Raw genomic sequence first — 12,938 nt, forward strand, 5'->3', positions numbered from 1 at the left:
TTCCCTTCAGCAGAGCCCCTGTATAACTCACTCTATGATTACAACTCAGGTAGGCAGAAGGTTGTAACCTCCTTTCTCTGCAGTATGTCAGAGTTCTACAAGGCAGAGGCTTGTTTTGCTTCACTGTGTGATTGGTAAGCAAGGATGTGACTGATCTACTGGCCACCTACACACTGAGAGGAGCTAGATGTTCACAGAACTTTGTGGTGTTCAAAATAGCTAACGCATATTGAGTATTTCAATATGCCAGGCACTCCTCCAACTGTTTTAATCATTTATCTCATACTAACCCTATGAAGCAGATGCTGTTATTAATCCCATGTTACAAATGGAGACAGTAAAAGGAGAAATTAAGTAACTTGTCCAAGACTTCATAGCTAGTAAATGACAGAGCCAGGATTAAAACCTAGGCATTCTGGCCAGTTCGTGCCCTTAACTGCTGGACCATCTCAGCTCTCTTTAAGAAGACTTCAAAGTAATAAGCACAATATCGGTGCCCTAAAGAGTTTTTAAACAATTTTTCAAGCATATTCTTTTGAAAGATCAGTAATGCCCTGGGGGTTTCCTTAGCTCTCTTTGATGTGGAGTGGAAAGAGAATAATATGACCTGTAACAACAAATATTATAACCACAGCCAATAGCTGAGTGTTCACCATATGCCAGGCATTATTTTTACGGTATACTTGATATGCATTATCTCATGTAATTCTCTGGCCAACTATGTGATGTATTAATACTGTTCCATTTTACAAACAAGGAAGCAGTGGCTCTTGTCCAAGGCCATGAAGCTTGTAAGGAGTAAAGCAGTCTGACTCCAGAGCCCAGCTCTTAACCACCAAGGCACATGGCCTGCCTTGAGCAACTTGATAAGAGACCACTGGGTAAATTTACCAATGAACTATCTAGCAACTGGCACAGAACTAAGCACTCAGTAAGTGCTTCATCAAGCACTGAATACTGTGGAAGAGGTGGAAGATTAAGGAGGGCTACCTTTCCTCTCCCATGTTTTTAGGCAGTCACAGGTATGTATGGCATAGAATGAAAAGGGTGTAAAATACAAGCTTTCCACATTTGTTCAACATGAGCAAATAACTCTCCCCAAGAGATCCCAAAGATGACGCTAGGAGGATGTCCCAGGCTTACCTGTCCCCGCATGACAGCAATCTGCTTATGGAACTGGCCTCTGTCAAAACCAGGATCTTTCTGCAAAGGAAGGGCAGAAGGAGATGGAACCTGCATAAATCTCTCAGAAGAACCCATTTTCCTCCCCTAGTTAGAAATTTGCTACTACAGAAAACTTACACTAAGACTTATGAGGCTTAGTGAAGTTAACTACCACCCTAGAACTCCCTGTTTGTTTCACAGTTGGGGAAATAGAGAATAGTAAATATCTTGTCCTAAGTCTCATTATTAACTCTAAAGAACTCCAGGCTCTAATGCTCTGTTCGAAAATGCTCTCATTTGAAAATGAGAGCTCTGCATATACATGCAGCCACATGACACACAGGATACAAACACACCAGTGTGATTCATTACACCTGCCAATTTTCTTCGAACCAATCCAAACTAGGTCCTGCTGTCCACACACAGAAATCTTGCTTTTCATTGGCTAATATAAGTCAGAAGGGTATTAGCCATGCGTTCTTGGTTGTATCAGGACCAATTAGTAAAACCTGCAATAAGAATTCTTTCTTCTTTGGGTCACGGGCTGCACAGCAGGAGGTAAGCAGGAGGTGAGCAGCAGTCCAGTGATTAAAGTTTCATCTGTATTTGCAGACGCTCCCCAGCACTAGTACCACAACCTCAGCTCCACCTCAAATCATCAGGCATTAGATTCTCATAGGAGCACAATTCCCTGGTGCCAAAAAGGTTGGGGACCGCTGTTCTATATGGTTATAAGGCTGATGTTCCCAGGGCTAACCTTGAAGAGTTCATATAGGTCCTCCTCCAAGTCCTTGACGAAGTTAGGGTCAGATATCTTTGGAAGAATCAGATCTTTGATCTCCTGAGAGAATGGGACTTTTGCCTGGGGCAACCAGGCCCAGTAAAAAGGATCTGAAAGAGGAAAGGTCAAAAGCAAAGCTGATGTTGAAAAAACTCCCTGCCCATCTGTATCCTCTATCTATCAGACCAGTGCAAAAAGTAAAATACTCCTCTTCCTTGATATACACCAGAAAAGTTACAAGAGCTGTGAACCTTAAAGGTTACACAGTAAGTGGAGGAACCCGGATTCAAACCCAAGTCTGCCTAATCCCAGAGCCTGTGCTCTTTCCCAGATATTACATGACCTTCCAAGATGCAACCCTATCTAGAAGCAATTTCTTGCTCCTGAGACACCAAGATGCTCTTTTTGAAAAGACAGACTAATGCTGCAAAGAGGCTAGTAATCCTCCAACCAGCATCTCTCCCTCTTTTTGAAAGTTTCTCAGTTATAACGGGGCAGGAGCTGACTTCCAGGACGTCAACAAGGAAGACAGAATACTGATAGCAAATAGACACAAATAGGAATAATGTAAGGTAAAAATTACAATAATGGCTTACATTATGGAGTTGTTGCCATGTGCCAGCCATTTAGCTAAAGTGCATGAGCTGCATTATTTCATTAATTCTTAGCACAATCCTGTGATAGAGGTATTTCTACCTTGCACAGACAAGAAAACAGAGACCCAGCAAGAGAGGAGCCAGACCACAGTGGTTTTAAGACTTACATGCCCTCCAGGAGTCAGGATGCTTCAGGGGAAAAGCCAGCCCATTATCTATGGCAGCCACCTTGATAACAGGCTCCTTTACTACCACCCAGTCTGTGTCCTGAAGAGCAAGGAAAGATTAAATATTTAGAGTCTCATGTGCTTCAGGCCCTTTAAAGTAGTAGCAAAGCATCCCATCTGAACCTCCTCAAGTAGCAATCCTTATGCAGCTTCTTAAAGCAGTTTCCGCTAGTTACCTAAACACAGTACACTTAATGGCTCCTCTGATTTGGCTTGTACAAGGTTTTTAGAGTCCCTTTCTCATCTTAGAAAAGGTATACTTCCCCAGGAGTTGCCACAGTCACTGGTAAGAGGGGAAGTGACAATAACAAAAGGTAACTATAAGCCATTCCTCCTAGGGAAAGGCGATGAGATTCCTGAGGCCATGAAAAAAGGAAAAAAAATCAGTATCAGTTGGTCAAGGTCCTTCTGTGTGGACCTTGACTCAAATGTCACTTCACTGGTGGTGATCATATTTTTCCAGTGCGATAACAGAACCATGGAAGGAAGACAACGGTTGGCTGCTTTTGCACAAGGGAGTCTGTTTCCCTGCTTTCGCGATACATAAAAAGGAAAAGAACAAGAGCTGAATGTTAAAAGAGTGGGGCAGGTTATCTGCGACAGCCCATGTCAAACACTCTCATGAGTGTCTACTTGGCTTCATGCTTCAGGTTCACTGGTGCCATCACAAGAACAAGGAATGTGGGTCCAGGACATCTGCATCAGAATTTCCTGGGATATCTTATTAAAGTGCAGAATCCTGAGTTACCCAACCTCATGGGAGAAAGCCTTGAAGAATCTGTACTCTTTTTAATAAGCTTTGCAGGTGATTCTGATGTACAAAATTTGAGAATGACTATTAAAGAAGGAAGTAAAATCACTATGAGGATGTGTTAACTAACCTTATTGTGGTAAACATTTCACAATATATACATGTATCAAATCATCACACTGAACACCTTAAACTTACACAATGCTATACGTCATTATATCTCAATAAAGCTGAAAGGAAAAAAAAAAAAAAGACATTATGAGGAATAAAACCCAACCTCACTTTCCTTCTCCAAGGAGTCTTGCCATTACTTTTTGAAAATGTGCAGACTGAGCAGAAATAGAGAAGTGTGGTAAAGTATGAAAAGAATGAGAGAGTAAAGAAAGCTAAAGAAAGTAGCTTTCTCTAAACTGATGTTCTGTGGAATTGTAGTCTGTTGCAAAAAAAATGTTCCATGGTCAAAAAAAAGTTTAAAAATCACTGAGCCAAGCAAAATTAAACACGTTCATTAAATGCACAATTTCTCAGACCTTTACTATGTTACTATGCAATGTGAATCTCTAAGGAAACCATTAAATATGTCCCAAACTCATCTGAACTTTTCTTCATCTATTCCAATTAACATCATTTAGTAGCATATTCCTTAAAAAACAGAGGAAAAACTCTACCAAATATTAACCTATCAATTTTAAACACATGTGCTATCCTAATTCTTCGGAATGCATATACTCCACTTCATCTTCTTCAAGATACAGATGAACCTCTTACCCGAGAGCTAGAATTATCCATTGGATAGTCGTATTTAATCAGCCAGTTGTCGTTGCCTCGATCTGTGAACAGAAATATAAAGTTAGTAGAAAAAACTGGGGTGACATTCATTTTCATGATGGACTAGGTATTTTGAACACTTGGACCAATCATTCTACTGAGAACAACTACAAAAAAAAAAGTGGATAAAATATTTTTAAATCTCTTGAAGGGTTTGGAGATTTTAACAAGACCATTAAGAGTTAAAGTGTTAAGATCTGAGAAATAGGAAATCTAGAGAGGGAGTCCAGCATTTTTCCATAGAGCATCTGCTGATTTGGGAAGAGGCTAAGTGGTGGGATGACTAGTTAATAAAGGTTCATTTTCTGCTTATTAGTGTATTGTGTCGTCTCCACAATTATTATTAATGACAACAGCATTGTCTTATAGTTTTATATAAATGTGCTTATATATGCATATATATACATAACATATGTATATATGTATATACATACATATTTAATTTAAATGCATGACATTAATAGTATAAAAGTCTTAAAATGGGTAAGTGGAGTTAAGAGTTCCTAAGATCTTTGCACTGTCCAAGAAAATGGTAAAAGTACCAATTAATATTAGATTTGGAAAGTGAAGGATTCACATAGTAATCTTTAAGGTAACCACCAAAAGAAAGAATACACAACTTCTAAACTAGAGGTGAAAAATGAAATAATTATAAAATAATTTAAAAGAAAGTAAGAAAGGATAGGAAAAAGGTAATAGAGAGAAAGGGAGAATAAGAGAAGATAGAAAACATAGATGCAAATAATAAGATAGTATATAAAAATCCAATGTATGTATATCTATACATACATTATAGATAAATGAACCAAATGCTCTAAAATTAAAATCTAACAGTTGTTTCGCTGGATAAATAAAACTGACAAACTTTTAGCTACAAAGACTAAGGGAAAAAAAGAGTACTCATATTACTAAAATCAGAAATTAAAGTGGGGACATCTCTATCAATTCTATGGAAATAAAAAGAATGATAAGTGAGTACTATGGGCAATTGTATGCCAACAAACTGAATGACCTAGATGAAACACAAAACCTACCAAGACTAAACCACAAAGAAACAGAAAATCTTAATACACCTATAACTAGTAATCAAAAATCTCTCAACAAATAATAGCCCTGGACCTTATGGCTTCACTGGTGAATTCTATCAAACATTTAAAGAACATCAATCCTCAAACTTTTCCAAAAAACTGAAAAGGAGGGAACACTCCATAACTCATTTTATGAGGCCAGCATTACCTTAATACCAAAGTCAGACAAAGACACAACAAGGATAAAAAGCTACAGACCAATGTCCCTTATGAATATTGATGCAAAAATCCTCAACAAAAAACTAGCAAACTAAATTTAGCAACATATTAAAAGAACTGTACAGCATGACCAGTATTTATTGCTGGAATGTAAGGATGGTTCAACATATGAAAATCAATCAATGTGAAACATCACATTAACAGATTGATAATCTCAGCTGATGCAGAAAAGGTATTTGACAAAATTCAATATCCATTCATGATTAAAAACACTCAACAAACTAGGACTAGAAGGAAACTACCTTCATATAATAAAGTCATAGATGGAAAACCCCTAGCAAACATCATACTGAATGGTGAAAGACCAAAAGCTTTTTCTCTAAGTCTAGAACAAGGCAACGATGCCCACTTTCACAATTTCTAATCAACATAGTACTGGAAGACCAGAGCAATTATGCAAGAAAAAGAAACAAAAGGCATCCAAACTGAAAAGGAGAGGTAAAATTATCTTTGTTTACAGATGATATGATTGTCTATGTAGAAAACACTAAAGATGCCATAAAAAAACTTTTAAAACTAATAAATTCATCAAAGTATCAGAATACAAAGTCAACACACAACAACCAGCTACATTTCTACACACTAACAATGAACAATCCAAAAAGAATATTAAGAAAACAATTCCATTTACAATAGCATCAGAAAGAAAAAAAACTTAGGAATCAACTTAACCAAAGAGATTAAAGACCTATACAATGAAAACTACAAAACACTGCTTAAAGAAATTAAAGAAGACATAAATAAGTGGAAAGATAATCCATGTTCATAGACAGAAAGACTTAATATTGTTAAGATGTCAATAATACCCAAAGCAATCTACAGGTTGAATGCAAAATCCCAATGATGTTTTTTGCAGAAATAGAAAAACTCATCCTAAAATTCATATGGAATCTCAAGAAACTTTGAATAGTCAAAACAATCCAGAAAAAGAAGCTGTAGGACTCCCACTCCCTGGTTTCAAAACTGACTACTAGATACACTGTAAAGAGACATACAGACCAGTGGAATAGAATAGTGAGTCCAGAAATAAACCTTTGTATGTATATGATCAAATGATCGCTGACAAGGGTGGCAAGACTGTTCAATGGGGACAGTCTTTTCAACAAAGTGCTGAAAAAACTGCATATCCATATGCAAAAGAATGAAGTTGGACCCTTACCTAACACTATTTATAAAAATTAACTCAAAATAGATCCATGACCTAAATCTAAGACCAAAACTAAAAGATTCTAAAAAGAAAACGTAGGGCAAAAGTTTCATAACATGAGATTTGGCAATGATTTCTTAGATATAATACCAAAGGCACACAAAACAAAAGAAAAATAAATTAGATTTCATGAAAATCAAAAAATTAGTTGCATCAAAAGACACTATCACAGAGTAAAAAGGCAACCCACAGTATGGGAGGAAATATTTGCAAATCATATATCTGATAAGGGATTAATATCCAGAATATATGAAAAACTCCTATAACTCAACAACAATAAAACAACCTGATATGAAGATGGGCAAAGGACTTAAATAGATATTTCTCCAAAGATATACCAATGGTCAAAAAGCACTTGAAAAGATGTTCAACATCACCAATAATTCGAGAAATGCAAATCAAAACTACAATGAGATACCATTTCATACCCATTAGGATAGCTACTATTAAAAAAAAAACCAAGAAAATAACAAGTGGTGACAAGGATGTAGAAAAATTGGAACTTTTCTGCAGTATTGATGGGAATGTAAAATGGTACAGCCACTGTGGAAAACTGTATGGCAATTCCTTAAAAATTGAAGACAGAATTACCATATGATCCAGCAATTCTACTTCTGGGTATATAATCAAAAGAATTAAAAGCAGTGTCTCAAGGGGATATTTGTATACTCACATTCATAGCAGCATTATTCACAATAGCTAAAATGTGGAAGCAATCCAAGCATCCATCAACAGATAAATGGATAAGCAAAATGTGGTATACATGCACAATGGACTATTATTCACCCTTAAAAAGGGAAGAAATTCTGACATGTTACATCATGAGTGAAAATCGAGGACATTATGCTAAATGTAAGCCACTCACAAAAATGACAAATACTGTAAAAGTCCACTTGCATGAGGTACTTAAAGAAAAAACTGTCCTGTAATAAGTTTTGCTGCTATAAGAATAACAAGAGACCAAGGATAAGAGTACCCAGTACTCTTCACACTGCTTTGGAAGGCCAAGTGACTTCTGTCTGGGACCAGGAAAGAGGCTAAGATAAAACGTTAGTACTGGCTGCAGGCCTCACCACCTCTGATTACTGCACATGATGTGCCTGGGCAAAGCTTGTCTTGGAAAAGTATGTTCTGAGACTTTCCCCAAATACAACCCTTCTGACTGAGAAAAAAACCCATCCTAATAAGGCCCTCTGATACCAAGCCCTGCAAGCCTCCAGGCCTCCCTCCCCCAGTACTTCACTAGTCTGGCACAGGGCAAAGAACCACCCACAGCTGCTCACCAGTGTTGCGGATGATGTAATCCAGCACCACCAACCGCTCAAACTGCAGCAGTAGTTGCCGGTTAGTGTTCTCAGGGAGAGGTTCTGCTTCAAAACGCCGAAGCCAGAAATCTGCATCCTTGTAGCCTTCAACAAATAGCTGGAATGAACCAACCTGCAACCAAGAAGGAAGAACAAAGGTATTTCCCTATAGCCTAAGTACAAAGACCCCAGGACTAAGAGGTACTCAATAAGCCCTTGTGAATTTTATATCACAAAGAAAATGTTTTCAAGATCTTTACTTCTTCATCTCATTGCAAGTATAGGAGAAAAGGGTTGTGACTATGATTGACAATCCAAATTCAAGTAGCCCATCAAGAGGAATAAAGTGAGAAAGTTAGGGTCTTAGGCCCTTGACAGAAATGAGGAAGACAGGAGCCTCAGGGCAAGCTATTCACATGCCCATATGAGAGTCTATAGACACATTGCTTCATCACTTGGATGGCTATGCCACTATAAGTCATCACTATATGCCACCATAAATCATAAGTCACACAGATGAAGTCTATACCTTAGGCGGTAGCCCAATGCGGTTAAAGCGCTGCCCAACTTTTGGCACTTTCTCTAGTGCAAGCCGCTTGCCCCTGGACTTCACTCGGTCAATGGCACTATAGTTGAAGGTGTCACTGGCCAGGTATACTACCTATAATGGAAAAAGAAGAGATACCTAGATTAGAGTCAAGTTAAAGGAACTATACCATCATGGCAGAGAATAGCTAGATGCTCACCAATACTGCTCCTCTTCCAGGGGACACAAATAACATTTCTCAGCCTTCCTAGCAGGTAAGATAGAGTAAATGACTACTTCAAGACAATGGAATGCTGACAAAGTGATGCATATACATCACTTCCAGACTTGGCCCCTAAACTCTTATCATATTTCCCAATCTCTGCAGCTGGAAATGAACGGTTCTGAGATGGCAGAGCCACATCACAGAAGGACCCTAGACCCCTTGTGGAATGACAGAGGATCTAGAAGAGCTGCCTGCCTTGAATGGATCTATGATGTGAATAAGAAATAAACTCCTATTATGTTAAACCACTGTGATTCAGGAAGTGTTACAGCAACTAACATGAATTATGTTGACTAAAACAGCCACCTCCTGAGTTAGGAGAAGATAGCCCAATACCTATTTTCTATCTAGATAAAAGCAAATTGTAATTTACTCTGTATATTTTTATTTCCTTTTGAATTTTGTACTATGTGCATTATCCACATTCAAAAAATAAACATTAAAGTTGGTTTCATTTTTAGTGGCCTGCTATATATATGCGTATTTATATGCAGACTATATCTGGAATATTACACAAGAAACTAGTAATAGCAGCTGTCTCTGAGAAAGGAAACTGAGTGGCTGAAAGGGGTGGCAGGGACACTGAATTACTCTTTTCTGTTTTCTCTCCTGTGTCTTCTGATTTTAGCACTAGATGCATGAATTGCCTATTCGAGACAAAATTTTTTAATGGGCCATCAATATTACACTTGATTGTCAAATTATGCTGACATCACCGTAATCTATAATTCATATGTTACATCTATTGTCATACTTATCCCATTGTCTTGTGATTATCTGTATGTATATCTAACTTCTGACTAATGAAATAAGGGGAAGAAGGGAATATCTTATTCACATTAACATTCCCAGTATCTAACACAGCGCCTGGCACATGCTCAAAAATATTAAGTGAATGAATGAATGAGTTACACACTTCTTTCAGAGACAGCAACAAGTGGATTTTAGCATATAAATATCTGAAATCAAATTTATAAGAAAATTCTTTCTTTTCCTAGGCCTTGAAAGTTCATTTCAAATAACTACTTTGCCCATGAACCTTAGAAATGGAGAAAAGCAAAAGAATTCCTTCCTTCCCAATCTATCCATCCATCCATGCATCCATCTATCCAGTGTTAATGGAGTACCTGAAATGGATGTGCAAGATACTGCAGGTTGGCACTCTCTGCCTTACAAATCAGGACACTCAGGCACAGGAATAAAGGAACAAAGGCTATCTTGCCAGTTTCCACAGTGAAAACTCATAAACCACCTTTTCCCCCCATCGGATTTATTTGTGATCACTCTTTGTAACAGCCCTCTTTTTCCCTATGACTAATGAAAGAAACTATAATAACCTGAAACCTTAAAGGAACAGAGAGCAAAGACAGCTATCCATTCCAATGCGAGCCCCGTTTTCATAGTGACAGATGCTCTGATCAACTGGATAGAATCCTACCATAAGGGTAGGGAGACAAGGGGGAGAGACTTCCTCTTCCTATTCTCCAGCAGCTATACGTTAAATTTGCAAAGTTCTGTCTCATCTCAGTCTCATAGAAGACAAGTTTTTTTGTTGTTGCTGACTTTTTGATGCAAAAGGTCCTCAGGCCTCATTAAGGTTCTCTAACGGGGAAAGAGGAAGACCAGAGATGGGGAAGAAAGGGATTGGGGGAGGGGGGTAACATTAATGGTTAAAACAGTCATAAAAATACCACAGGTTAAGATGTATGGAGTGTTTACATTGTGCCAGGGATTGGGCTATGTGTTTTACATGGATTATTTTGTGTGATCTTAACAGCCATCCTATAAAACAGGAACTATTTATATCCCTATTTTTATAGTGAGGAAACTGAATGGGGTCAGGGTGCGGGGGATGGTCTTAAGTAACTTGCTCAAGGATCACTCAATAAAAAGTTGCAGAGCCAAAATTCAAACTTAAGGCCTCTGATTCTCAGGCACTGCACTCCAGAAGTACAGGCAGAATAGGCAGGGACCGGGCCAAGGGTGCTCTACTATTTACCTAATGAGAAAAGGAAATTACAGAGTGATGAGCAAGGAGTATTTAAAAGTTTCTAGAGTTTAAGAGGGCCCTCATAGGAGGATTTCAGGTTAGGCAGGAGATTTTAGGAGCATTAATTATTATACAAGATGGTCAAAGTAAGCTAACTGCACAGAGAGGATTGAAACGTGAAGTGAAGAAATGAGCTGTGCAAAGCCAGGCAGTGAATTAGATGCCAAATGGAAGCTACATACCGGGAACTGCATTCAAACATTTTCTCCTAGACCTGAAGTTGGGAGGTCTTTGGTGTTGTTTCTCATGGTTTGATATTCATTCACCAATTCAGCTGGTACTTATGTAATGCTTGCTATAAGTACAGTACTTCGCTAGGTGCTGAGAAGGGAGAATAAAATTTCAAGAAATGTTCCCTGACTTACAAACTAATTGGCTTATTGTTTGGAGTTTGTGGCAAAGGAGTAGACACAGTTAAACATCTACAACAAGCACATTTTCTCTTAAGATACCTTGGGAAAACAGAAATAAACAGGTTTGAAGGGAAGCTCCTGTCTCCTGATCAGTCTCTTTGCCCAAAGTCTGCTATCTAAACCTGTGAAGAAAACTTCAAGCGGGGGCCTTTAATCTAGAGGCATGGTCCCTATAGGGTCAATGGATGGACTTCAACTGGTCTATGAATCATCCACTGAAATTATATGCAAATATGTGAATATTTTCTGAAAACAAAGTCTATAATTTTCCTCAGATTCTCAAAGATAATTAAGACCTAGAGCCACCAAGACACCCCTGCAACCTTCGGGCATCAGATCAGATCCGCCCTAAATTGTTACTAAACCTCAGGTAGCCAAATACTCAACAGGTGATGACATGTCCTTAAATGTTCACATGCTGACTAGTAGATTCCTTCCCATCATAATCCCTGGAAAGTTTCACAGAACACTCTATAGTACAGGGGTTCTTAACCTGGCCTCAGTAAATATCTTGACATTATATGTAATTAATTCTGTATTTAAGCATTTGAGGGAGGGGAGGACAGGGAGTATGATCCAGACCCTTCATTAGAATCTCAATCCATTCTAAGTGTGAATTTACCTCCTGGGACCTCAATTTGTTATGTTCAGAAAAGTACCAGAATTCCATAGCATAAAGATGGGTGAAGAGAGTTCCATGTCAGTTCCCTATAGGCCAGATCTTTACTCTTACCCTCAAGCCCATCTAAAGTCCTCCCTGCCAGATCTTGCATAAGTGCTTGGCTAACATCAGCTAGTACATTCTAGACTATATCTAAATCCTGGAATGGCTCAGAAATCTAAGAGAGTGAGATACAAAAGTAGCTAGGTTTCTAACGAGCTTGGGATTACCTGGGATCCAAAGATGCAAGAAGCCCATAAATGTGCATCAGACGGTTAGTGAGTGACCTTCTTGAAATTGTATGCAAAAATTTTATGTGTACCCTTCTCAAGATATCTTTCATCAAATGATCAAATCATGAGTCTAAATATATCCCCACCCCCAAGATGGGCTGATAACCCTAGACTCAAGGCATAAAGAGCCCTCACTGGACCTAAGAGTCCCACTAGGGCTGTCAACCCTAGACTCAAGGCATAAGGAGCCCTCACTGGACCTAAGAGTCCCACTAACATGTAGCAGGGCTTTAGGGCCCTGGTAAGGCAGTAAGACTCCCCGCGGACAGGTCACTGGCCTTTGTACGGGGTACAATGTTGAGTTCCAGTTTTTGGTCCACCAGGCTGGCCCCTGCCTCTGAAAGATAGCCCTGGTTGAGGACAAGGCAATCACGGCCAAAGCAGCAAGGACAGCACAGCTTCTGCAGCCACTTGGTCCACTTAGGATTAAGGTGCCCATATGGTTCTTCATTCTTGGGTTTGAAGACAGCAATGATCTTCTGCACAGATGAAAGAAAAAGAGGACATTAAAGGCAAGTTGACTAAAGTAGCTCACAGACCAGGT

General features: G+C 38.7%; 1 protein-coding gene across 2 annotated transcripts in view; it reads right to left on the bottom strand.

The window, feature by feature from the left end:
* PI4K2A (phosphatidylinositol 4-kinase type 2 alpha) overlaps window positions 1–12,938 on the bottom strand; it is a 25,426-nt gene that overhangs the window by 4,580 nt on the left and 7,908 nt on the right. The window contains exons 2-8 of one of the 2 annotated variants that reach the window (XM_006925907.3): window positions 12,673–12,873; window positions 8,695–8,826; window positions 8,145–8,298; window positions 4,288–4,349; window positions 2,709–2,808; window positions 1,922–2,055; window positions 1,144–1,203 (exon numbers count right to left, since the gene is read on the bottom strand). In XM_006925907.3, coding sequence (XP_006925969.1) covers window positions 1,144–1,203; window positions 1,922–2,055; window positions 2,709–2,808; window positions 4,288–4,349; window positions 8,145–8,298; window positions 8,695–8,826; window positions 12,673–12,873 — 843 coding nt within the window. The remainder of the gene's footprint in view (window positions 1–1,143; window positions 1,204–1,921; window positions 2,056–2,708; window positions 2,809–4,287; window positions 4,350–8,144; window positions 8,299–8,694; window positions 8,827–12,672; window positions 12,874–12,938) is intronic. The other variant, XM_025042263.1, reaches the window with a different exon arrangement.

The sequence above is a fragment of the Pteropus alecto genome, unplaced genomic scaffold, assembly GCF_000325575.1.
Source record: "Pteropus alecto unplaced genomic scaffold, ASM32557v1 scaffold88, whole genome shotgun sequence".
Taxonomy (NCBI): domain Eukaryota; kingdom Metazoa; phylum Chordata; class Mammalia; order Chiroptera; family Pteropodidae; genus Pteropus; species Pteropus alecto.